This window comes from Agelaius phoeniceus, chromosome 32 (genome assembly GCF_051311805.1).
Source record: "Agelaius phoeniceus isolate bAgePho1 chromosome 32, bAgePho1.hap1, whole genome shotgun sequence".
NCBI lineage: Eukaryota > Metazoa > Chordata > Aves > Passeriformes > Icteridae > Agelaius > Agelaius phoeniceus.
In genome coordinates, this window is record NC_135296.1 from 512627 (window position 1) to 539039 (window position 26413).

At 61.9% G+C, this 26413-nt stretch overlaps 1 protein-coding gene across 1 annotated transcript in view; it reads left to right on the forward strand.

Annotated features, from left to right (window-relative positions):
- Positions 1 to 19291, forward strand: part of DNM2 (dynamin 2) — a 30525-nt gene extending 11234 nt beyond the window's left edge. The window contains exons 8-21 of the mRNA XM_077192219.1: positions 151 to 286; positions 1153 to 1220; positions 2187 to 2325; positions 3091 to 3177; positions 3272 to 3342; positions 3850 to 3879; positions 5170 to 5221; positions 10428 to 10541; positions 13118 to 13227; positions 13366 to 13477; positions 14310 to 14474; positions 15346 to 15578; positions 18182 to 18530; positions 19223 to 19291. Of these exons, the coding sequence (XP_077048334.1) occupies positions 151 to 286; positions 1153 to 1220; positions 2187 to 2325; positions 3091 to 3177; positions 3272 to 3342; positions 3850 to 3879; positions 5170 to 5221; positions 10428 to 10541; positions 13118 to 13227; positions 13366 to 13477; positions 14310 to 14474; positions 15346 to 15578; positions 18182 to 18530; positions 19223 to 19291 (1735 nt within the window). The remainder of the gene's footprint in view (positions 1 to 150; positions 287 to 1152; positions 1221 to 2186; positions 2326 to 3090; positions 3178 to 3271; positions 3343 to 3849; positions 3880 to 5169; positions 5222 to 10427; positions 10542 to 13117; positions 13228 to 13365; positions 13478 to 14309; positions 14475 to 15345; positions 15579 to 18181; positions 18531 to 19222) is intronic.
- Positions 19292 to 26413: the final 7122 nt, after the last annotated feature.

The window sequence follows — 26413 nt, forward strand, 5'->3', positions numbered from 1 at the left end:
TGGATGGATGGATGGATGGACATGGATGGATGGTGAAAATCTCTCCTGGGAGCACGGGCTCCGTCCCTCCCACGGGATTTGCGCTTCTCCCACCCCATCTGGAGGAATTGGGGAATTTCTGCTCCCTCATTCCCGGTTTTCCTGCCCCAGGATGGTGCAGCAGTTCGGGGTGGATTTTGAGAAGAGGATCGAGGGCTCCGGGGACCAGGTGGACACCCTGGAGCTCTCCGGGGGTGCCAGGATCAACCGGATTTTCCACGAGAGGTTCCCCTTTGAGCTCGTCAAGGTGAGCACTGGGGGCTCCCTCTCCCCAGTAAAAATCCCAAAATTTGAGGCAGATAAAACGGAGCAGCCCCTGCCTGGGGAGGCTGCAGGGATGGTGCAGCCTTCTGGTGTGGGTGCCCTGTGGCTGCTGGACAGTGGGACACGCCTGATTCCTGATTGATCCCTGATTCCTGATTGATTCCTGATTCCTGACTGATTTCTGATTGATTCCTGATTGAGTCCTGATTGATTCCTGATTGATTCCTGATTCCTGATTGATCCCTGATTCCTGATTGAGTCCTGATTGATTCCTGATTGATTCCTGATTCCTGATTGAGTCGTGATTGATTCCTGATTCCTGATTGATTCCTGATTCCTGATTGATCCCTGATTGAGTCCTGATTGATTCCTGATTGATTCCTGATTCCTGACTGATTTCTGATTGATTCCTGATTGAGTCCTGATTGATTCCTGATTGAGTTCTGATTGATTCCTGATTCCTGATTGATGCCTGATTCCTGATTGATGCCTGATTGATTCCTGATTGATTCCTGATTCCTGATTGATTCCTGATTGAGTCCTGATTCCTGATTGAGTCCTGATTCCTGATTGATTCTTGATTCCTGATTGATTCCTGATTGATTCCTGATTCCTGACTGATTTCTGATTCCTGATTGATTCCTCATTTCTGATTTTCTATTCCCGATTCCTGATTTATTTCTGATTTTTTGATTCCGGATTCCTGATTGATTTCTGATTCCTGATTTCCGATTCCTCATTTCTGATTCCTGATTTCCGATTCCTCATTTCTGATTCCTGATTTCTGATTCCTGGTTCCTGGTTTTTAATTCCTGGTTGATTCCTGATTCCCCCTCCGTTTCCCTGCAGATGGAATTCGACGAGAAGGACCTGAGGCGGGAGATCAGCTACGCCATCAAGAACATCCACGGGGTGAGGCAAGTATCCCTCACAGCTCCTTCCCTGGACACAATTCCTGACCCTGGCTCCCAGGGAAAGCTGGGAAGGGCTCTCCTGGACGAGGGATTTCCTCTGCTGAGGAGGAGATTGTTCTCCGGGGTCAGGGAATCCCTCCCTGGGATGGGCTCTGTCCCAATCCCATCCCATCCCATCCCAGTCCCATCCCATCCCATCCCAGTCCCATCCCAGTCCCATCCCAGTCCCATCCCGTCCCAATCCCGTCCCAATCCCATCCCAGTCCCATCCCAATCCAATCCCATCCCAGTCCCATCCCAATCCAGTCCCATCCCATCCCAGTCCCATCCCATCCCATCCCAGTCCCATCCCATCCCATCCCAATCCCATCCCAGTCCCATCCCAATCCCATCCCAATCCCATCCCAGTCCCATCCCAATCCCATCCCAATCCCATCCCAACCCCATCCCAATCCCATCCCATCCCATCCCAGTCCCATCCCAGTCCCATCCCAATCCCATCCCAATCCCATCCCAGTCCCATCCCAATCCCATCCCAGTCCCATCCCAATCCAATCCCATCCCATCCCAGTCCCATCCCAATCCCATCCCAGTCCCATCCCAATCCCATCCCAATCCCATCCCAATCCCATCCCAGTCCCATCCCAATCCCATCCCAATCCCATCCCAGTCCCATCCCAGTCCCATCCCAATCCCATCCCAATCCCATCCCAATCCCATCCCAATCCCATCCCAGTCCCATCCCAGTCCCATCCCAATCCCATCCCAGTCCCATCCCAGTCCCATCCCAATCCCATCCCAGTCCCATCCCAATCCCACCCCAATCCCACCCCAATCCCACCCCAATCCCATCCCAATCCCATCCCAATCCCATCCCAATCCCATCCCAATCCCATCCCAATCCCACCCCAGTCCCACCCCAATCCCATCCCAATCCCAATCCCGCTTTTCCCTCTCCCTGCCCTCCAGGACGGGGCTGTTCACACCAGACCTGGCCTTCGAGGCCATCGTGAAGAAGCAGGTGGTGAAGCTGAAGGAGCCGTGCCTGAAATGCGTGGATTTGGTGATCCAGGAGCTCATCAACACCGTGCGCCAGTGCACCAGTAAGGTACTGGTCAGCCCAGTAACACCAGTAACACCAGTGAGGGACTGGTCAGCCCAGTAACACCAGTGACACCAGTGAGGGACTGGTCAGCCCAGTAACACCAGTGACACCAGTGAGGGACTGGTCAGCCCAGTGTCACCAGTGAGGGACTGGTCAGCCCAGTAACACCAGTGAGGGACTGGTCAGCCCAGTGTCACCAGTGAGGGACTGGTCAGCCCAGTAACACCAGTGAGGGACTGGTCAGCCCAGTGTCACCAGTAACACCAGTGAGGGACTGGTCAGCCCAGTAACACCAGTAACACCAGTGAGGGACTGGTCAGCCCAGTGGTGGGGTTTGGTGGGGTTTGATGGAGTTTGGTGAGGTTTGGTGGGATTTGGGTGGGGTTTGCTGGGGTTTGATGGAGTTTGATGGGATTTGGTGGGGATTGGTGAGTTTTGGCAGGGTTTGGTGGGGGTTTGGTGGGGTTTGATGGGGAGTGGTGGAATTTGGTGAGGTTTGGCAGGGTTTGGTGGGGGTTTGATGAGGTTTGGTGAGATTTGGGTGGGGTTTGATGGAGTTTGATGGAATTTGGTGGGGGATTGATGAGGTTTGGTGGGGTTTGGCAGGGTTTGGTGTGGTTTGGTGGGGTTTGCTGGAGTTTGATGGGGAGTGGTGGAATTTGGTGAGGTTTGGCAGGGTTTGGCAGGGTTTGGTGGGGTGCTGCTCCCCTTGGAGCTGCCTGCCTCCATCCCACCCGTTCTTCCCGCCCCTTTTTCCCTGGTTTCCAGCTGGGCTCCTACCCCAGGCTGCGGGAGGAGACCGAGCGCATCGTCACCACCCACATCCGCGAGCGGGAGGGCAAAACCAAGGACCAGGTCAGCCCCAGCCCGTGCCCAGCACCCCCAGAGTGGGAATTCCCCTCAAAATCCCAATTTTCCCCCCCTTTTCCCTGACTCCTGGCTCCCCCAGATCCTGCTGCTCATCGACATCGAGCTCTCCTACATCAACACCAACCACGAGGATTTCATCGGCTTTGCCAAGTGAGTCCTTGCCCGGGGGGGACCATTCCCACACGGCCCCGGGGGCTGTGCTGTCCTTGTTGGAGTCCCCCACATCCTCCAGCACCGATCCCCTCAGGTTTGGGCTCTGGGAAAGGGGCTGGGAAAAGCTCCAGCCTCGGGAATTTGGATGGTTTGGGCTGTCCCAGAGCAGGAATTGCTCCCTGTCCCCTCTGTCCCTCCTCATCCTCTCCCCTGCCAGGGGCAGGGCTCTCCTGACACCTTCCCTTGACTCCTTCTGGTGTTTCCAGCTCCAAACCTCTGGGAAGCTCCCAGGCTCCAGCTCAGGGTGCCTGGAGCCCACCCTGCCCCTGCCCCTTCCATTCCCACCCTCCTCCTCCTCCTCCTCCTCCTCCTGTTTTTTTTTTCTCTCTTTTCCCCCTTTTTTCTCTCTTTCCTCTCGGCTCACACTCCCTGCTCTCTGCCGTTTCCCCCCGGATCCATCACCTCTCTCTGTCTCTGGACTCTGCTGCTCCTCTCCTGCCCCAGCTGTTTCACTGAGCAGCACGTGGCCACCGGGTGGGTACCGGGGCAGCTCCCCCTGCCCAGGGCACCCGGCAGCTTCCCCGGGGCTGGGGGGGCTCCCCTTGGCTGTGGGGGTCCCAGAGCTTCTCCTTGGAATTGGGGTCCCAGAGCTTCTCCTTGGAATTGGGGTCCCGGAGCTTTTCCTTGGGTTTGGGATCCCAGAGCTTCTCCTTGGGTTTGGGATCCTGGAGCTGCTCCTTGGAATTGGGATCCTGGAGCTGCTCCTTGGAATTGGGATCCTGGAGCTTTTCCCAGTTCAGCCTTGGGTTTGGGATCCCAGAGCTTCTCCTCAGGTTTGGGATCCTGGAGCTTCTCCCAGTCCAGCCTTGGGTTTAGGATCCTGGAACTTCTCCTCGGATTTGGGATCCCAGAGCTTCTCCTTGGGTTTGGGATCCTGGAGCTTTTCCTGCCAGTTCAGCCTTGGGTTTGGGAACCAGGGAGTTTTTCCCTCAGATTTGGGAGCCAGAGAACTCCTCCTCTGGATTTGGGAGCTGGGTTGTTTCCCCTCCCAGTACAACTGGGATCCCAGAGCTTCTCCTCCAGTTCAGCCTTGGGTTTGGGATCCCGGAGCTTCTCCTTAGGATTGGGATCCCAGAGCTTCTCCTCGGGTTTGGGATCCCAGAGCTTCTCCTCAGTTTTGGGATCCTGGAGCTTTTCCTTGGAATTGGGATCCTGGAGCTTCTCCTTGGGTTTGGGATCCCGGAGCTTTTCCTCCCAGCTCATCTGGAGCTCACCCAGCTCAGCCCTGCCCAGGGATCCAGGAGGAGCTGTTGGGATCGGGGCAGGCAGGGAGGGCTCCCAGACCCCCCCAGATCCCCCAGACCCCCCGAATCCCAGCGCTGCCCTTTCCCAGGGGTGGGATTGCCCCATTCCCGGTGGGATTCTAACGGATTTCCCGGATTTTGTTCCCGCTCCCGACTAACGGTTCCGCCCCTCGTGCTCAGGAGAGACAGGTAGCTCTTCCCTCTGGTGCAGGTAATGCTGAATCCCAGTGCTGACCCCCTCCCAGGGGGAATTGGGTGTTTCTGGAAGCTCCTGGTCCTCGGTGGTCGGGATTCCCTCGGGAATCTGCAGCCTCCTCCCCCTGGAGTCCTGGGAGTGCCCACCCCGAGGAGGAGACCCCGGTGTCCCATCCCCTCTCTGTCCTGGGCAAACCTCGGGAAGAACCTCGGGAAGAACCTCGGGAAGGGGCTCTGGAATTCCCACCCTTCGGATCGGCTCCTCCCCTCGCTCACCTTCCTCTTCCTCACCTCACAATCTGATTTTTCTTCCCCCTTTTCCCAGCGCCCAGCAGAGGAACACTCAGACCAACAAGAAGAGAGCGATCCCAAACCAGGTACAGCCAGAAGCTCCTGGAATTCCTCCTGCTCTTCCTCCTCCTCCTCCTCCTCCTCCTCCTGCTCTGAGCCGGGCAGGGGCATCCGAGCCCCATCCATAAACACTGACAGCCAAGGGCTTGGCCATGGGAAAGCAGAGTGGGAGCAGAATTCCTGCCTGAAAACAGCAGGATTTGGGACAAAACGGGCGGGAGGTGCAGCCCTGGAGAGGGGGGTGAGGGACTGGGAACCGGGAGGACCCCGGGGTGTCCCAGGAGGACCCCAGGGTGCCTCAAGATGACCCTGGGATGTCCCAAGATGACACTGGGGTATCCTGGGATGACCCTGGGGTGTTCCAGGAGGGCCCCAGGGTGTCCCAGGAGGATCCTGGGGTGCCCCAAGATGACCCTGGGATGTCCCAGGATGGCCCTGGGGTGTTCCAGGAGGACCCTGGGGTGTCCCCCCAACACCCTGGGGTGTCCCAGGAGGGCCCTGGGGTGCCCCAGGATGACCCTGGGATGTTCCAGGAGGTCCCCGAGGTGTCCCAGGAGGATCCTGGGGTGCCTCAAGATGACCCTGGGATGTCCCAAGATGACCCTGGGGTATCCTGGGATGACCCTGGGATGTCCCAGGATGACCCTGGGGTGTCCCAGGGTGTCCCAGAAGGATCCTGGGATGTCCCAGGATGACCCTGGGGTGTCCCCAGAGCACCCCGGGGTGTCCCAGGATGACCCCAGGGTGTCCCCACAGCACCTTGGGGTGTCCCAGGATGACCCCAGGGTGTCCCCACAGCACCTTGGGGTGTCCCCAGAGCACCCCGGGGTGTCCCAAGATGACCCTGGGATGTCCCAGGATGACCTCAGGGTGTCCCCAGAGCACCCCGGGATGTCCCCAGAGCACCCTGGGGTGCCCCAAGATGACACTGGGGTGTCCCCAGAGCACCCTGGGATGTCCCAGGAGGTCCCTGGGCTGTCCCCCCAGCACCCCGGGGTGTCCCCTCCGCCATGTCCCCCCCAGCCCCGCTCCCAGGGGATGTTGGGGTGAGCAGGGGCAGCCGTGCCCCCTCCCCAGCCCTCGCTCCCTCCGGAAGCGGCTCCGAGGGATTTAACGCTGGGAATGATCATTAATAGCATGTAACGGGTTTTCTTCTGCTGTTTTTCCGCTTTTTCCTCCCTTTTTTTTTTTTTTGTTTTGTTTTTTGTGCTTCCCGCTCTCTCCCTCTCCTGTCATTCCCTTCCCTGTCCCATCTCCTTTTCCTGCTTTTTTTTTTTTTTTATTTTTGTTTTTGTGTGTGTTTTTTCCCCCCTTAATTTTGCACGCCCAAAGGGGGAGATCCTGGTAAGTACCACGGAGCGGGATCGTGCTGGGACAGCACCCGGCCCTGCCAGGAGCAGCGTCCCAAAAACCCCCGAAAATACCCCAAAAAGCGCCGCCCCCCCCACCACTGCCCAGGATGGAGGATGCTGGTGGGAACAGGGGGATGGAATCCCCAGAGGGAATTTGGGTTTGTCCCCCCTGCGCCCATTCCAGGGCCTTTGGGGTGACCCTGGCCCATGCCAGGGAATGCCTCGTGCTGGGATTCCCAAACTTGGGGAAGCAGGAGGCCAAAATCTTGCTGATTCAGCCCAAAATCTTGCTGATTCAGCCCAAAATCTCTCTGATTCAGCCCAAAATCTTTCTGATTCAGCCCAAAATCTTTCTGATTCAGCCCAAAACATCTGTGGGTGGGGTGGGGGGTGAGATTTCCTCAATTCCTTTGGGAACAAACAGAGGGAAAGGCTGGGAGTTCATTTCTCCCCCCAAATTCCTTTATTTCTGGAGGGATTTGGGGTTCAGCCCTGCCCTGATTCCCGGAATTCCCAACCCGGCTGCTCCAAGCCCACGGAGCTCCTCCCTCCTGGGCCAGAATTCCCTGTGCTCCCCCCAGACCCCGTCACTGCTTTGGGAACGTGGGAGTGTCTGAGAGCGAATCCCTCCCAGCCCCACTTCGGGATTTCCATCCCCTGGCCAGGAAAAAACCTGCAGGATAATGGGATACGGCTCTGGATACGGCTGGAATGGCAGAGCATTCCCGGGGGCACTGAAATGCCTCGGTCTCCCAAAATTTTATTCCTGGCAAGATCCAGGAGGGTTTGTGCCTCCCGTTCCATGGATCCCCACGGCAGACCCGGCCCTTTCCCGGCTCTTCAGACACTCCCACTTCCCCTGGAAGTTCCTGGGATCCCCCAGAGCTCCGGGCAGGGCCGTTCCCTCCCTCATTCCCTGCGGGAAGGGCGGAGAGCTGGGAATCGGGGAGCCCCAAAACCATCCCTGTTTTGCCCAAAATCCAAGGGTTTTAAAGGAACTTCCTCCCCCCTGCTCCTGCTCCTGCTCCTGGGCCGTTCCCGGAGGCTCCTGCACAGACCCTCTCCCTTTTCCATGGAACCCCTCAGAATTCCCCCCTCTCCCATTCCCTGCTCCCAAGGCAAATCCCCTTTTTCCTTTCAGCCCCTTTTCCTCACCATCCCATTTCCCAATTTTCCCCATTTCCCATTTCCCACCCCTCTGGCTTTGCTCCCATCCCTTTCCCGCTGCACATTCCCCATCCCTCATCCTCCCTCTCCCCCCCATTCCCACCCCAGTTCCTTTAAAACCCACTCGGATCCAACCCCAGGCTGGTTCCCAGTTGGGAATGGGGGCTCTGGGAGGTGAAATCGAAATTCCCGGCAATTCCCGGCAATTCCGGGGCTCTGGGAGGTGAATCCCCCTCCCCACAATTCCTGGCTCTCCGTCCTTCCCCTGCCCTGTGTGTGTCTAACCGGGCTCTGTGTGTGTCTAACCCGGCTCTGTGTGTGTCTGACCGGGCTCTGTGTGTGTCTGACCGGGCTCTGTGTGTGTCTGACCGGGCTCCATTTGTGTCTAACCGGGCTCTGTGTGTGTCTGACCGGGCTCTGTGTGTGTCTGACCGGGCTCTGTGTGTGTCTGACCGGGCTCCATTTGTGTCTAACCGGGCTCTGTGTGTGTCTAACCCGGCTCTGTGTGTGTCTGACCAGGCTCTGTGTGTGTCTAACCGGGCTCTGTGTGTGTCTGACCGGGCTCTGTGTGTGTCTGACCGGGCTCTGTGTGTGTCTAACCGGGCTCTGTGTGTGTCTGACCGGGCTCTGTGTGTGTCTGACCGGGCTCTGTGTGTGTCTGACCGGGCTCTGTGTGTCTCACCGGGCTCTGTGTGTGTCTGACCGGGCTCTGTGTGTGTCTGACCGGGCTCTGTGTGTGTCTGACCGGGCTCTGTGTGTGTCTAACCCGGCTCTGTGTGTGTCTAACCCGGCTCTGTGTGTGTCTGACCGGGCTCCATGTGTGTCTAACTGGGCTCTGTGTGTGTCTAACCGGGCTCTGTGTGTGTCTAACCAGGCTCTGTGTGTGTCTGACCGGGCTCCATGTGTGTCTAACTGGGCTCTGTGTGTGTCTGACCGGGCTCTGTGTGTGTCTGACCGGGCTCTGTGTGTGTCTGACCGGGCTCCATGTGTGTCTAACTGGGCTCTGTGTGTGTCTAACCGGGCTCTGTGTGTGTCTGACCGGGCTCCATTTGTGTCTGACCGGGCTCTGTGTGTGTCTAACCGGGCTCTGTGTGTGTCTGACCGGGCTCTGTGTGTGTCTGACCGGGCTCTGTGTGTGTCTAACCGGGCTCCATTTGTGTCTGACCGGGCTCTGTGTGTGTCTGACCGGGCTCTGTGTGTGTCTAACTGGGCTCTGTGTGTGTCTAACCCGGCTCTGTGTGTGTCTAACCGGGCTCTGTGTGTGTCTGACCGGGCTCCATGTGTGTCTGACCGGGCTCTGTGTGTGTCTGACCGGGCTCTGTGTGTGTCTGACCGGGCTCTGTGTGTGTCTAACCGGGCTCTGTGTGTGTCTGACCGGGCTCTGTGTGTGTCTAACTGGGCTCTGTGTGTGTCTAACCCGGCTCTGTGTGTTTCTAACCGGGCTCTGTGTGTGTCTGACCGGGCTCTGTGTGTGTCTGACCGGGCTCTGTGTGTGTCTGACCGGGCTCTGTGTGTGTCTAACTGGGCTCTGTGTGTGTCTAACCCGGCTCTGTGTGTTTCTAACCCGGCTCTGTGTGTGTCTGACCGGGCTCTGTGTGTGTCTGACCGGGCTCTGTGTGTGTCTAACCCGGCTCTGTGTGTGTCTAACCCGGCTCCATGTGTGTCTAACCGGGCTCTGTGTGTGTCTAACCGGGCTCTGTGTGTGTCTCACCGGGCTCTGTGTGTGTCTGACCGGGCTCTGTGTGTGTCTGACCGGGCTCTGTGTGTGTTTGACTGGGCTCTGTGTGTGTCTAACCCGGCTCTGTGTGTGTCTGACCGGGCTCTGTGTGTGTCTGACCGGGCTCTGTGTGTGTCTGACCGGGCTCTGTGTGTGTCTGACCGGGCTCTGTGTGTGTCTCACCGGGCTCTGTGTGTGTCTAACCCGGCTCTGTGTGTGTCTGACCGGGCTCTGTGTGTTTCTAACAGGGCTCTGTGTGTGTCTGACCGGGCTCTGTGTGTGTCTGACCGGGCTCTGTGTGTGTCTAACCGGGCTCTGTGTGTGTCTGACCGGGCTCTGTGTGTGTCTAACCTGGCTCCATTTGTGTCTAACCCGGCTCTGCCCCTGCCCAGGGCTGCTCCCGCTCCGGCCGCGCTTCCTGCTGAGCCCTGGCACTAACCCGGGATGGGCTGGGATGGCCCGGGATGGGTTGGGATGGCTCTGGGATCACTGTGGGCTCTGGCTGTGGGATCACTGTGGGATCACTGGGATCCAGCTGTGGCTCCAGCTGTGGATCCAGCTGTGGAATCCAGCTTTGGGATCACTGTGGGATTACTGGGATCCAGCTTTGGGCTCCAGCTGTGGGCTCCAGCTGTGGGATCCAGCTTTGGGATCACTGTGGGATCACTGGGATCCAGCTGTGGATCCAGCTTTGGGCTCCAGCTGCGGGCTCCAGCTCTGGGCTCCAGCTGCGGGCTCCAGCTGTGGGATTACGGTGGGATAACTGGGATCCAGCTTTGGGCTCCAGCTTTGGGCTCCAGCTGTGGATCCAGCTCTGGGCTCCAGCTGTGGATCCAGCTGTGGATCCAGCTCTGGGCTCCAGCTGTGGATCCAGCTCTGGGCTCCGGCTGTGGATCCAGCTCTGGGCTCCAGCTGTGGGCTCCAGCTGTGGATCCAGCTGTGGCTCCAGCTGTGGCTCCAGCTGTGACCGGTTCCCTCCCGCCCCGGGTGCCGCAGGTGATCCGCCGGGGCTGGCTCACCATCAACAACATCAGCATCATGAAGGGCGGCTCCAAGGAGTACTGGTTCGTGCTCACGGCCGAGTCGCTCTCCTGGTACAAGGACGAGGAGGTACGGCCGGGAAAAGGGGGAAAATCTGGGGTTCCGAGGGAAAAAACAGGGAAAATGGGGAAAATCTGGGGTTCTGGGGGAAAAAACGTGGAAAATGGGGAAAATCTGGGGTTCTGGGGAGAAAATGGGGACAATCTGGGGTTCTGGGGGGAAAACGGGGAAAATCTGGGGTTCCAGAGGGGAAAAACGGGGAAAATCTGGGGTTCCGAGGAAAAAAACAGGGAAAATGGGGAAAATCTGGGGTTCTGGGGGAAAAATGGGGAAAATCTGGGGTTCTGGGGGGAAAAAACGTGGAAAATGGGGAAAATCTGGGGTTCCTGGGGCTCCACAGGGAAAAAAACGGGGAAAACAGGGAAAATCTGGGGTTCCAGAGGGAAAAAACAGGGAAAACGGGGAAAATCTGGGGTTCTGGGGGGAAAACGGGGAAAATGGGGAAAATCTGGGGTTCCAGAGGGAAAAATGGGGAAAATCCCTGATTCCTGGAGCTCTGAAGGGGAAAAAAACGGGATGTGGGGAGGGAATCTGGGGTTCCTTGGGGTTCCAGACATAAAAACTGGGTGTGGGGATGGAATCTGGGATTCCTGGGAGGAGGATCCTTGGGATGGGGATCAGATCCCGAATTCCAGCGGGGAATGCTGGGCCTGGGAGCTGAGTTGGGCTCCTGGTCCCATCGGGGTGACCCCGATCCCCTCCCTCGCTGGATTTCGGGGTGCTGGAGCCAAGAGATCCCCCAGGGGTGCTGCAGGCCCCCCCTCATTCCCCAGGGCTCTCTCAGACCCCCCCAAATTGCCCCCCACACCCCCCTCGGAGCCCTCCCGGTTTCCTGCGGGGCCTCTCCAGGGGGAAGGAAGGAGCGGGAGCAGCCTGGGGATGAATGAGGCTCTGTGTGCCCTCATCCTGCTGGATCCGAGCGGCCCGGAGCCCCCAGGCCCCAAAAACCGGGGACACCGAGAGGGCAGGGACCCCTGATCCCCAAAAACTGGGGATACTGAGAGGGTACAGACCCTGATCCCCAAAAATGGGGGATACCGAGAGGGTACAGAGCCCTGATCCCCAAAAACCGGGGATACCGAGAGGGCAGGAACCCCTGATCCCCAAAAACCAGGGACACTGAGAGGGTACGGACCCCAATCCCCAAAAACCGGGGATAGCGAGAGGGTACAGACCCCAGTTGCCCTGGGGAAAGGGCAATTCCCAAAAAGGGGCAATTCCAGGGAAGGGAAGGGAAGGGAAGGGAAGGGAAGGGGAAGGGAAAGGGAAGGGAAGGGAAGGGAAGGGAAGGGAAGGGAAGGGAAGGGAAGGGAAGGGAAGGGAAGGGAAGGGAAGGGAAGGGAAGGGAAGGGAAGGGAAGGGAAGGGAAGGGAAGGGAAGGGAAGGGAAGGGAAGGGAAGGGAAGGGAAGGGAAGGGGGCAATTCCCAGGAAGGATTTCCCGGAAAGGAGGAATTCCCAGGAAAGGATAATTCCCAAAAAGGAGAAATTCCTGGGAAAGGAGAGATTCCCAAAAAGGAGGAATTCCCAAAAAGGGATAATTCCCAAAAAGGAGGAATTCCCAAAAAGGGATAATCCCCAAAAAGGAGGAATTCCCAGGAAAGGATAATTCCCAAAAAGGAGAAATTCCTGGGAAAGGAGAGGTTCCCAGAAAGGAGGAATTCCCAGGAAAGGGATGATTCCCAGAAAGGAGGAATTCCCAGGAAAGGGATGATTCCCAAAAAGGAGGAATTCCCGGGAAGGGAGCGGTTCCCACTCACCTGGGGCAGCCTCCTGCGCATCCCTTCCCGCCTGAACACTCAGTCTGAACACTGGGAACGCCGGCCCGGCTCTCCCCTCCCTTTGGGGGGTCCTGGGCTGGTTTTTGGGGGGCTCAGGGGTCGCTGTCTCGGGGCCGTGGCTTTGTCTGCTCCTGACGCGGCAGCGAATCCCAAATCCCGGCTGGAGGAGCCCTGTGGGTTTGTCAGGAAATCGTGTGTGGGGAAGGGGCCGGCCCCGGGTTCGTGGCCTCTCCACAAAGGCCAACGTCACTTTTTGGGACCATCTGGGGACAAAAGTGGAGCTGGAGCTGCTCCTAAACAATTCCAGATGTTTTTTCTCTGCCGTTCCGGCTGGAAGCGGCGCCCGGGCTCCCGCGGCCGCGTTCCCGGGGAGCTGGGCTGGAGCAGGGCGGGCTCCAACCCCATCCCAAATCCCAGGGCCGCCCCCACAGGCTCCAACCCCATCCCAAATCCCAGGGCAGCCCCCACGGGCTCCAACCCCATCCCAAATCCCAGGGCAGCCCCCACGGGCTCCAACCCCATCCCAAATCCCAGGGCAGCCCCCACGGGCTCCAACCCCATCCCAAATCCCAGGGCAGCCCCCACGGGCTCCAACCCCATCCCAAATCCCAGGGCAGCCCCCATGGAGACCCCCGACCCCTCCCAGAGCAATTCCCCACCCCAGGCTCCGCGGGACGAGCTGGGGATCTCGCCCTGCGCCTTTTCCAGCGGGAATTCGGGGTCTGCAGCTCCCAAAGCCGGGGTTTGCTCCCCGTCCTTGGCCTCCAGGAGCCTCATCCCCGCTTTCCTGTCGCCCCCTTTGGCAGGAGAAGGAGAAGAAGTACATGCTGCCTCTGGACAACCTGAAAATCAGGGACGTGGAGAAGGGATTCATGTCCACCAAACACATCTTCGCCATCTTCAACACGGAGCAGAGGTGGGCAATCCTCCTGTGCTCAGGGATTTTCCCTTCCCTCGCTCCCGGAGAGCCTGGGCGGTTTCTCCTGCGTTCCCAGCGGGATTCCCGGGGGATTTGGGGCTCCCCTGAGCGCCAGGCCCTGCTCCCCTTGTGCAGGAACGTGTACAAGGACCTGCGGCAGATCGAGCTGGCCTGCGACTCGCAGGAGGACGTGGACAGCTGGAAGGCCTCGTTCCTGCGGGCTGGGGTCTACCCTGAGAAGGACCAGGTGGGGCTGGCAGCAGCCAGGGGCGCCCCAGGGCACCCTGGGGATGGAGGATGAGAGCCCCAGGGTGCTGCTGGGGGGGGGATCCCGGGGGTGCCAGGATGTGGAGTGAGCCCGGGGTGGGAACGGGGCTGGGAACGGGGCTGGGAATGGGAATGGGGCAGGGAACGGGGCTGGGAATGGGAATGGGGCTGGGAGTGGGCTGTGGAATGGGAATGGGGCTGGGAACAGGCTCTGAAATAACCCCAGGATAGGAATGGGGCAGGGAACAGGTTCTGGAATGGGAATGGGGCTGGGAACAGGCTCTGGAATGACCCCAGAGATGGGAATGTGGTTCTGAAATGACCCCAAGGATGGAAATGGGGCTCTGGAATGACCCCAGAGATGGGAACGGGGCAGGGAACAGGTTCTGGAATGGGAATGGGGCTGGGAACAGACTCTGGAATGACCCCAGAGATGGGAGTGGGGCTGGGAACAGGCTCTGAAATAACCCCAGAGGTGGGAATGGGGCTCTGAAATAACCCCAAGGATGGGAATAGGGGTGGGTTCTGGAACAACCCCAAAGATGGGAACGGGCTCAGGAACAACCCCAGAGATGTGAACAGGCTGTGGAATAACCCCAGAGATGTGAACAGGCTGTGGAATAACCCCAGAGATGGGAACAGGCTCAGGAACAACCCCAAAGATGGGAATGGGGCCAGGAACAACCCCAGAGATGGGAATGGGGCCAGGAACAACCCCAAGGATGTGAACGGGCCCAGGAGCCCGGTGCTGGGGCTGGGGGATCCCTCGTGCTGCCCCTGCCCCCAGGGCTGAGCCCCCCCGGCCGTTGCAGACGGAGAGCGAGGACGGCGCCCAGGAGAACACGTTCTCCATGGACCCGCAGCTGGAGAGGCAGGTGGAGACCATCCGCAACCTGGTGGACTCCTACGTGGGCATCATCAACAAATCCATCCGGGACCTCATGCCAAAGACCATCATGCACCTCATGATCAACAATGTGAGGGGAAAAACCAAAACCTCCAACTCCCACCCTGCCCCAATTGCCCCAAACCAGAGCACGGGTGTGGTGTCCCCTCCCTTGGGAACTTCCTCAGAGCCCTGCAGGTGACACTCAGGTGACACTCAGGGACAGAACCCATCCCAAACCACCCAAAACCTCCAACTCCCACCCCAATTCCCCCAAACCAGAGCACAGGTGTGGTGTCCTCTCCTTGGGGAGCTGCACCAAAGCCCTGCAGGTGACACTCAGGGACAGAACCCATCCCAAACCACCCAAAACCTCCAACTCCCACCCTGACCCACCCCAATTCCCCCAAACCAGAGCACAGGTGTGGTGTCCCCTCTTTGGGAACTGCCTCAGAGCCCTGCAGGTGACACTCAGGGATGGGACCCATCCCAAACCACACAAAACCTCCAACTCCCACCCCAATTCCCCAAACCAGAGCACAGGTGTGGTGTCCCCTCCTTGGGGAACTGCACCAAAGCCCTGCAGGTGACACTCAGGTGACACTCAGGGACAGGACCCATCCCAAACCAACTCCAACTCCCTCCCTGTCCCAATTGCCCCAAACCAGAGCACAGGTGTGGTGTCCCCTCCTTGAGGAACTCCCTCAGAGCCCTGCAGGTGACACTGAGGGGACAGAACCCATCCCAAACCACCCAAAACCTCCAGCTCCCACCCCAAATCCCCCAAACCAGAGCACAGGTGTGGTGTCCCCTCTTTGGGGAACTTGGGTGTCACTTAGGGATGGGACCCATCCCAAACCCCCCAAAACCTCCAGCTCCCACCCTTACCCACCCCAATCCCCCAAACCCGAGCGCTCCCACCCCCTCAGCAGCGCGTCCCCTCCGTCCCCTGCCGCCCCCAGACCAAGGATTTCATCCACTCGGAGCTGCTGGCCTTCCTGTACTCATCGTCGGACCAGGGCAGCCTGATGGAGGAGTCGGCGGAGCAGGCGCAGCGCCGGGACGAGATGCTGCGCATGTACCACGCGCTCAAGGAGGCGCTGGCCATCATCGGGGACATCAGCACCAGCACCGTGACCACGCCCGTGCCCCCGCCCGTGGACGACACCTGGCTGCAGCCCGGGGCCGGCCACAGGTGCGGGCTGGGCACGGCGGGGTTCCCTGGGGTGGTTTGGGGTTCCCTGGGGTGCTTTTGGGGTTCCCTGGGGTGGTTTGGGGTTCCCTGGGGTGCTTTTGGGGTTCCCTGGGGCGGTTTTGGGGTTCTCCGGGGGTGTTTGGGGTTCCCTGGGGCGGTTTTGGGGTTCACTGGGGCGGTTTTGGGGTTCTCCAGGGGTGTTTGGGGTTCCCTGGGGTGGTTTGGGGTTCCCTGGGGTGGTTTGAGGTTCCCTGGGGTGGTTTTGGGGTTCCCTGGGGCGGTTTTGGGGTTCACTGGGGTGGTTTGGGGTTCCCTGGGGCAGTTTGGGGTTCTCCAGGGGTGTTTGGGGTTCACTGGGGCGGTTTGGGGTTCTCCAGGGGTGGTTTTGGGGTTCCCTGGGGTGCTTTTGGGGTTCACTGGGGTGTTTGGGGTTCACTGGGGTGGTTTGGGGTTCTCCGGGGGTGTTTGGGGTTCTCCAGGGGTGGTTTGGGGTTCCCTGGGGTGTTTGGGGTTCCCTGGGGTGCTTTCGGGGTTCACTGGGGCGGTTTGGGGTTCACTGGGGCTGTTTGGGGTTCTCCAGGGGTGGTTTGGGGTTCACTGGGGTGGTTTGGGGTTCTCCAGGGGTGGTTTGGGGTTCTCCAGGGGCGGTTTTGGGGTTCTCCAGGGGTGTTTGGGGTTCCCTGGGGTGGTTTTGAGGTTCCCTGGGGTGGTTTTGGGGTTCCCTGGGGTGGTTTTGGGTTCTCTGGGGGTGTTTGGGGTTCCCTGGGGTGCTTTTGGGGTTCCCTGGGGTGTTTGGGGTTCCCTGGGGCAGTTTTGGGGTTCCCTGGGGTGGTTTTGGGGTTCCCTGGGGCAGTTTGGGGTTCTCCAGGGGTGTTTGGGGTTCCCTGGGGCAGTTTGGGGTTCTCCAGGGGTGTTTGGGGTTCCCTGGGGCAGTTTGAGGTTCTCCAGGGGTGTTTGGGGTTCCCTGGGGTGGTTTGGGGTTCCCTGGGGCAGTTTGGGGTTCACTGGGGCGGTTTTGGGGTTCTCCGGGGCAGTTTGGGGTTCCCTGGGGCAGTTTGGGGTTCTCCAGGGGTGTTTGGGGTTCTCCAGGGGTGTTTGGGGTTCCCTGGGGCAGTTTGAGGTTCCCTGGGGTGCTTTTGGGGTTCTCCGGGAATGGTTTGGGGTTCCCTGGGGCGGTTTTGGGGTTCCCTGGGCGGTTTGGGGTTCCCTGGGGTGGTTTTGGGGTTCCCTGGGGTGTTTGTGGGGTTTGCTGCAGGATTTGGGGGGTTTGGAGTGCTCCGTGTGGGGCTGGAGGTGTTTCCAGAGGGGTTTGGGTGTTCCCAAGAGGTTCCCAGAGGGATTGAGGTGGTTCTCAGCAGGATTAGGGCACTGCCGTGGGTGCTGGGGTGTTCCCTTGGATATTGGGGTGTTGGCAGTGGGGTTCCCATTGCTCCCAGTGCGGGTTGAGTCGTGCCACCCCATGTGCATCCCAAATGAGCGATCCCAGCCCCACTGACCGACCATTCCATGTCCATTCCCATCCCGTGTCCATTCCCATCCCGTGTCCATTCCTGTGTCCATTCCCGTGTCCATTCCCAGTCCATGTCCATTCCCATCCTGTGTCCATTCCCGTGTCCATTCCCATCCCGTGTCCATTCCCAGTCCATGTCCATTCCCATCCCGTGTCCATTCCCATCCCGTGTCCATTCCCATCCTGTGTCCATCCCGCTGACCATTCCCGTGTCCATTCCCATCCTGTGTCCATTCCCGTGTCCATTCCCATCCTGTGTCCATTCCCATCCCGTGTCCATCCCGCTGACCGTTCCCATCCCATGTCCATCCTGCTGACCATCCCGTGTCCGTGTCCATTCCCATGTCCATTCCCGTGTCCATGTCCATTCCCAGCCCGCTGACCATCCCTGTTACGTTTGCAGCCCGTGTCCATTCCCATGACCATTCCCATTCCCATTCCCGTTCCCACCCCGCTGACCGCCCCGTTCCGTTTGCAGCCCATGTCCATTCTGTGTCCATTCCCATGACCATTCCCGTGTCCATTCCCATGTCCATTCCCGTGTCCATGTCCATTCCCACCCCGCTGACCATTCCCGTTCCGTTTGCAGCCCATGTCCATTCTGTGTCCATTCCCATGTCCATTCCCATCCCGTGTCCATCCCATGTCCATTCCCATGACCATTCCCGTGTCCATTCCCGTGTCCATTCCCATTCCCATCCCGTGTCCATTCCCATCCTGTGTCCATCCCGCTGACCAGTCCCATGTCCATTCCCATCCCATTCTGTTCCCATCCCGTGTCCATCCCGCTGACCGTTCCCATCCCATGTCCATCCTGCTGACCATCCCGTGTCCATTCCCATCCCATGACCATTCCCGTGTCCATTCCCATTCCCACCCCGCTGACCATCCCCGTTCCGTTTGCAGCCCGTGTCCATTCCCATGACCATTCCCATTCCCATTCCCGTTCCCCACCCCGCTGACCACCCCGTTCTGTTTGCAGCCCATGTCCATTCTGTGTCCATTCCCATGACCATTCCCATGACCATTCCCATGTCCATTCCCATGTCCATTCCCGTTCCCACCCCGCTGACCATTCCCGTTCCGTTTGCAGCCCGCCCCCGCAGCGCCGCCCGCCCTCGGCGCTGCTGCCCCCGGGCCGCCCCCCGTCCCTGCGCGCCCCGGCCCCGGGGCCGCCGCTGCTGCCGCTGCCCGGGGGGGCCCCGCCCGGCCCGGCCCCGCCCGCCTTCGCCGCGCCCCCCATCCCCTCCCGCCTCGGCCCCTTCGCCGCCGCCAGCGACCCCTTCACGGCCCCGCCCCAGATCCCCGCCCGGCCCGCCGCGGATCCCGCCCGGGATCCCGCCCGGAGTGCCCAGGTGAGACACGGCGGGGACTGGGAGACACTGGGAGACACTGGGAGACACTGGGGAGGGCTGGGATACACTGGGATCACACTGGGGAGGGCTGGGAGACACTGGATTACACTGGGATCCATTGGGATCACACTGGGAGACACTGGGGAGGGCTGGGAGACACTGGGATTGCACTGGGATCCATTGGGATCACACTGGGAGACACTGGGAGACACTGGGGAGGGCTGGGATACACTGGGATTGCACTGGGATCCATTGGGATCACACTGGGAGACACTGGGGAGGGCTGGGATACACTGGGATCACACTGGGGAGGGCTGGGAGATGCTGGGATCAACTGGGGAGGGCTGGGATCCACTCAGATTGCAACTGGGATCCATTGGGAAGGGCTGGGAGACACTGGGCAAGGCTGGGATACACTGGGATTACACTGGGATCAACTGGGAGAACTGGGACCTGCTGGGGAGGGCTGGGGACACTGGGATCCACTGGGAAGGGCTGGGATCCACTGGAGTCCAACTGGGATCCATTGGGGTCCCACTGGGATCCACTGGGCTCTCACTGGGATCCACTGGGGTCTCACTGGGATCCACTGGGGTCTCACTGGGATCCACTGGGGTCTCACTGGGATCCGTTGGGGTCTCACTGGGATCCACTGGAGCCCAACTGGGGATCCACTGGGCTCTCACTGGGATCCACTGGGCTCTCACTGGGATCCATTTGGCTCTCACTGGGATCCCCAGGACCCCCCCGGTCCCTCAGACGCCCCCGTTCCCCCACAGGGAGGCCCCCCGGCGGCCCCGAGCCGCCCGACCATCATCCGCCCCGCCGAGCCCTCCCTGCTGGATTAGCGCCGGGATCCGCGGGGATCCGCCTGCCCCGCAGCCGCCAGCGCCGCCCCGGAACGGCCGGGATGGGGGAAAACGGGGAAAACGGGGAAAAAACCAACCCAGAGCCAGCCCAGCGCCCCCGGGGCTGATCCTGGCGCTGATCCCAGGGGGATCCCAGACCCTGGGGTGATCCTGGGGCTGATCCCAGGGGATTCTGAATCCTGGGGTGATCCCGGATCCCATCCTGGGCTGATCCTGGATCCCATCCCGGGCTGATCCTGGATCCCATCCCGGGCTGATCCCAAATCCTGGGCTGATCCCAAATCCCATCCCGGGGTGATCCCAGATCCTGGGGCTGATCCCAGACCCTGGGGCTGATCCCGGATCCCGTCCTGGGCTGATCTCCGTCCTGGGCTGATCCCAAATCCTGGGCTGATCCTGGATCCCATCCCAGGGTGATCCCGTCCCGGGCTGATCCCAGACCCTGGGGCTGATCCTGGATCCCATCCTGGGCTGATCCCAAATCCTGGGCTGATCCCAAATCCCATCCCGGGGTGATACCAGATCCTGGGGCTGATCCCGGATCCCATCCTGGGGCTGATCCCGGATCCCATCCCGGGCTGATCCCATCCTGGGCTGATCCCAAATCCTGGGCTGATCCTGGATCCCATCCTGGCGTGATCCCAGATCCTGGGGCTGATCCTGGATCCCATCCCGGGGTGATCCCGAATCCTGGGGCTGATCCCGGATCCCGTCCCGGGCTGATCCCAAATCCCATCCCAGGGTGATACCAGATCCTGGGGCTGATCCTGGATCCCGTCCCGGGCTGATCCCAAATCCTGGGGCTGATCCCGCATCCATCCCGGGCTGATCCCGTCCCGGGCTGATCCCAAATCCTGGGGCTGATCCCGGATCCCATCCCAGGGTGATCCCGTCCCGGGCTGATCCCAGATCCCGGCGGGGGGCAGCTGATCCCGGGCAGGTCCCCAGCAGCTGATCCTGGCAGCTCCGGGGCCCTCCCGGTGCCCCTCCCTCCCCCCCCCCCCGGGCACTGATGGATTTTGGGGTGGGGGGGCGGGGGGGGGGAGGGGAACTTTTGCACTTTGTCAGAATTCCCGAGGGGGGGAGGGCCCCGGGCCCCGCCTCTGCCTTCCTCCCCCCCTCCTCCTCCTCCTCCTCCTCCTCTGTTCCCGAATTCCGGGGATTTGCCCCAAACCCACCCGCGGCTCCTCCCCCTGCCCCCCTCCCAGGGGTTTGGGTTTTTGGTTGTTTTTTTTTTTTTCTTTTGGTTTTTTGGGTTTTTTTTTTTTTTAAAAAGAATTGGGGTTTTTGAGCAGGGGAAGACACTGGAATTCCCAGAAGGATTCAGCAACGATCCCAATTCCCTGAGAACCTCAGGAATTTTCATCCCGGGGATTCCCCGGGAGAGGAGGAGGAGGAGGAGGAGGAGGGGGAGGGGGAGGAAGCTGCGGCCCCCCCGGGGTGGGGGAGGGGGCTTTGCTCTGGAAGCTTCTCCCCTCCCCTGGCCCCCGTTCCCGATCCCGCTCCGCCGGGAGCCGAGGGTTGTAAATATTTTTACAGACTTGTATTAATTGTATAAAAAAAACCATAAAAAAAAGAGGGAAAAAAGAAAAAAGAAAAAAACACACAAAAAACAAACCAGGAAAAGAAAAAAGAAAAAAAAAAAAAAAAGAAAAAAAAAAAAAGGAACAAATGGCGGCCCAGCAATAATGTGGATTTTTCCGACCCTCCCCCCGGCCCCGGTGCCTTAACGACCCCCCCGGCTCGGGGGGGCCAATTAATCCATTAACGAGCCGGGGGCGGTTTTGGGGGGGGCGGCTCCGGCCCCCCCCGGGGGTCCCCCCGAAGTGCCCTCCGCTCCGCGTCCCATTAATGAACTAAAAACCGCAAAAAAATCGGAATAAAGGGAAAAAAAATCCAAAACCGAGTGAGTTGTAGAATTCCGGGGGGCGGGGGGCTCATGGGGTGGCTCCCCCCGTTCCCACCGATCCAGCCCGGTCCCGTTCTCGGGGGGGGGGAATTCCGTGCGGAACGGATAAAAACGGTTACAAAAATCCCAAATTTAATTCGTGTGCGTCGGGACGGGGGAGCCGCGGGATCCACCCCGAACACCGGGACTGGATCCGGGGGATTCACCCCAATTCCGGACGAGATTCATCGCAGCGAAACCCGGAATTGGCGGAATTTGGGACGGAAATCCCGCCGGGACCCGTCCTGGGCGCCGCCATCGCCGCGCGACGCCGCTCAGGAAGGCCCCCCCCTCCCCGGGGCTGCCCGCGGCGCTGCCTGAGGCGGGAGGGGACGCAAGGACCCCGCCTGAGGGCGATCCCGGCGGCGGCGGCGGATTCCGCTGACAGTCCCGGTGACAGAGCCCGGCGGAAGATCCCCGTGGAAGATCCCGGTGCTTCCCCAGTCGCGGATCCCGGATTTTTTCAGGCGCCCTCGGGGGTCCTCTCAGGCGCGGGGTCCTCTCCCCTCCCCCTCCGCGCTCATTGGCTGATCCCTCCCGGACGTCCTGAGTTCTGATTGGTCAGCGCGAACTTGGGCCCGCCCCCTCCTCAGCGCGCGGGGTTGGCGAGCGCCCCCTGGCGGAGATGGAGTCCCACAATGCACCGCGTGGGGGTCGGGGGGGAATTTGGGGCAGATTTGGGGAATTTTGGGGTAGATTTGGGGAATCTGGGGCGGATTTTCAGGTCCAGGTAGGAAATTGGGGAGAGATTTGAAGATCTGGGGCAAACCTGGGGACGCTCGGGGCTGATTTGGGGGTGAGGGCAGATTTGAGGTGTTTCAGGGCAGATTTGGGGGGTTTTGAGGCAGATTTTGGGGCCTCAGGGCAGATCTGGGATCCCAGGCTCCCTTCCTCCACCCCTTTCATGTGAAAATCACAATAATTTCAGATTTCACACAAATCCGTTCCCAGCCTGGAGCAGCCCCATTTCCCCCCTCCTCCCCCCCCCACCCCGAGCTCGGAGCTTTGGGTGTAAAAAACCCAATTTTTGCGCAATGGCTGAAAAGCTCCATTTCCTGAGGCCGAGCAGGCGCTTCCTTCCTGCGCCCCGAGCCCCAGGCGGGGCCCCGGCGGATCCTGGCTGATCCCGGGTGATTCCTCCATCCTGGGGAGCCCCTGAAGCGGGAGGAGGATGAGGATGAGGATGAGGATGAGGATGAAGATGAGGTTGGCGTTTCTGCTCCTCATGGCTGCAGCCTCGTGCTTGAGCCAGACCAGGCACGATCCCGGCGAGGATTCCCGCCAGAATTCCCGGGATTCCAGCCGGGATTCCCGCCGGGATTGCCGGGACTCCAGCCGGGATTCTCCCCGGAATTCAACCCGGGATTCCCGCCGGGATCTCCGGGATTCCCCCCAGGATTCTCCCCGGGATTCCCCCCAGGATTCTTCCCGGGGTTCCCCCCGGGGTTCCCCGCCGTGGTTCCGGTACCGCCGCCGCCCCGAGGCTCCTCCCGGCGCCGCTGCTGCTCCGGCTGCCCCCGGAGCCGGGGCCGCCCCGGATCCGCTGCCTGGCCCCGCGGCGCTTCGCCGGCAGCACCTTCGAGCTGCTCCGGGGGCTCCCCGGCGGTGCCGGTGCGGAGCCTCCCCGCCGCTCCCGACCGGCACTGGGCCGAGTTCGCCCTGCCCGGAGCCGCCGGCTGCTTCCGCTGCCGGTACCGGAGCCACAACGGCAGCGCCTGGCTGGAGTCGGAGCTGAGCCCCGGCACCGGCGGCTCCGGTGGGTGCGGGGAAACCCCGGGGGAATCCCCCGTCCCGCATCCCGGGGCCGGCCTGGAGCCGAATTCGGGGTTTTTCTCCCCAGATTTGGGCGATGCTGAATGTCAGCCGAGCACCGGCACCGCCGCGGCACCCGCACCCACGGCAGAGACCCCGTGGAACGGCACCGGGACCCTGCAGAACGGCACCGGGACCCCTGCAGAACGGTACCGGCACCAGCACCGGCACCGCCCGGGGCTGCTCCCTGTCACGGTCCCGGTGCCGGATCCCGGTGCCGGATCCCGGTGATCCCCTCCCTCTCTCCCTTCCAAGATCCTCCCTGGGTCCTCCCGGTCTCGGTCGGTGTCGCCTTCCCGGGGCTGCTGCTGCTGCTGGGGGCTGCAACCGCGGCCAGGAGAGGTGGGAGGGGGCTCGGAACCGGGAATCCCGGGGGGGTTCGGAACCGGGAATCCCGGGGGGGGTTCGGAAACCGGGAATCCCGGGGGGCTCAGAGCCCAGGGACCCCCACTCCACTCTGCTGGGCCCCCCCCGGTGCCACCGGTTCTGTCCTCACAGGCGTCCGGCTGGCGGCGTGGACAGAGCCCCACGGTACCGGCCCCGGTAAGGCCGGACTCCCCGTGACCCCAAATCCGCCCCGGACCCCTCAGTCCCACCCCGGGATCCCCAAAATTCACACCCCGCGCCCCTCCTGTCCCGGCAGAGCTTCCCCTTGGCCCCCGCGCCGACGCCGCCGTCCCCGTGAGGGGTCCCGGTGAGGACACGGAGCCGTGAGCGCGTCCCGGTGTCCGCACGGATCGAGGCTGGCCCTGGATCCGGTCACCGGGAGCCCTCCGGGAGGACCCCCCCCCCCCTCCGGTGCTGCCGGGCTCCTCCCGACTCTCGGGGTGCCAATAAAGGTGTTCGTCTCCAGCGCCGCCGCATTCCCCGGTGTCCCAGTACCGGTGCCCATTCCCGCTATCCCGGTGTCCCGTTCCCCGGTGTCCCGTTCCCGGTGCCCGTTCCCGTTGCCCTCTCTGTCCGCCAGGGGGGCGCCACCCTCCCCTGCCGCTCCCGGGATTCGGGGGCGTGTCCACCACAGGGTGGGCGTGGCCACCCCTGGGCGGGTCCCGGGTCGGGGGTGGGCGCGGCCGGGTCGGGGGGCGGGGGCCCCGGGTGGGCGGGGCGCGGCGCGGTCCAAGATGGCCGCGGTGTCGGTGTTCCCCGGCGTGCGGCTCCTCACGGTCGGGGACGCGAACGGGGAGATCCAGCGGCACCAGGAGCAGCAGCCGCTGCGCCTCGAGGTCCGCACCGGCCCCGACAGCGCCGCCATCGCCCTCTACGGCCGTGAGTGCGCGCGGGGGCCCGGGCGGGGCGGGGGGCCCGGCGGGGGAGGGGGCGTGGGGGGCCGAGGGGGAGGGGGGAGGGGCCCTGAGGGGTCGGGTGGGGGGGGCGGGGGGAGGCCCTGAGGGGTCCTCTGGGGATGGGGAGGGGGCGGGGGGAGGCCCTGAGGGGTCAATGTTGGGCTGGGGAGGCCCTGAGGGGTCTCTGGGGATGGAGGGGGGTTTGGGATGGGAGGGGTTTTGGGGGTGCAGGGCCTGGGGGGGGCTGGGCTGGCCTGGGGGGGTTCAGAGAGGGGCTGGGGGGGGGGGGGGGGGTTCAATGTTCTTCACTTTTGGGGGGGGGTCTCGGTCCGCCCCGCCCCCCCCCCCCCCCCCCACCCCCCCCCCCCCCCCCCCCAGCCGGGGGTCTCCTCGGGGGCCGCTCGGGATCGGTGGGGGGGGGGGGGTCCCCGGTTCCCCGGCGTTTCCCGGAGGCTGCGGAAAGTTCATTCCCATTCCCCCCCCCCCCCCCCGCTCCCGGCCACTTTTGCCCGAAACGGCCCCCAATTCCGTGACCTTCCGGGCACCCCCCCGGGTTCCGGGGGGCGCGGGGGGCGGCGGCCGCCGCCGGCTCCTCTTTGTCTCGGGTTTTTTCCCCGTTCTTTGGGGTTTTTTTCCCCGTTCTTCGAGGTTTTTCCCCGTTCTTTGAGGTTTTTCACGTTCTTTGGGATTTTTTTTCCCCGTTCTTTGAGGTTTTTCCCTCCTTTTCTCCCCAAACCCGGCGCCTCCTGCGCTTTGTGCTCGGATTCCCGCGGCTCCCGGTTGGGATCGGTGCTGGGGCGGGCGACCCCCGGCCCCCTCCCCTCGGGCTCATTAACAACGGCGCTAATTCGCCTCATTTACCGCGCGGTTTGACGCCGATACCGGGCAACGGGGGGAAAACTGAGGCACGGCGGCCGCTCCGGGGCCGAGCCCGCGGCTCCTCCCGGGTACCGGGCCCGGCCCCATCTCCCCCCGGAGCCCGCGGGAGCCGTTCCCGAGCCGCCTTTGTGTGCGGGGCCGGGGGAACCGCGGAGCATCTGCCGCTCCTTTCACCGCCCACAAAGCGCCGCGGGCTCCCGGAGCTCCCGGCCCGGTACCGGCGGCTGCTCCCGGAGCTCCCGGCCCGGTACCGGCGGCTGCTCCCGGTGCTCCCGGCCCGGTACCGGCGGCTGCTCCCGGCCCGGTACCGGCGGCTGCTCCCGGAGCTCCCGGCCCGGTACCGGCGGCTGCTCCCGGCCCGGTACCGGCGGCTGCTCCCGGAGCTCCCGGCCCGGTACCGGCAGCTGCTCCCGGCCCGGTACCGGCGGCTGCTCCCGGAGCTCCCGGCCCGGTACCGGCGGGCTGCTCCCGGCCCGGTACCGGCCGGCTGCTCCCGGCCCGGTACCGGCGGCTGCTCCCCGGTGCTCCCGGCCCGGTACCGGCGGCTGCTCCCGGCCCCTCCGGGAACTCCCCGCGGCCGCCGGACCCCGGGGCCAAACCGGGATTGTTTGGGAAGCGGCCGGGTCCGGTTTTACCGGGCCGGGGGCACCGCGGGGCCGTTCCCGGGGCAGTTCCCGGCTCCCGGGGCGACCCCCAGCCCCTCCATCCCCTTCCCCTCCACCCGCGAACCCCAAATCCCCGTTTCTGACGGAATTCCGGCTGCCCCCCCCCCCGGGCCGTGCTTTGGGAGCCCTCCCCCGCGGTAATTAGAGGTTAATTAGGTTAATTGTGCTTTATCCCCGCTCTGTGGGGCGGGGTCCGGGCCCGGCGCTCCCCTCACTTTTCTCTCTAGTCCCCTCCCTTTTTCCTCCCATCCTCCCCATTTTCCCGCCCCGTTCTCCCCCTCCCCCATTCCCGGTGTTTCCCCCTCCCCATTCCCCTTTTCCCCCCCCCCATTCCCATTTTTCCCCATCCCCGTTTTTTCCCATTTTCCCCCATCTCCGTTTTCCCCCATTTCCCTCTTTTTCCCGTTTTTCCCCCCATTCCCCTTTTTTCCCATTTTCTCATCCCTACTCCCATTTTTTCCCATTTCCCCCCATTTCCCCCCTATTCCCATTTCCCCCCATCCCCATTTTCTCT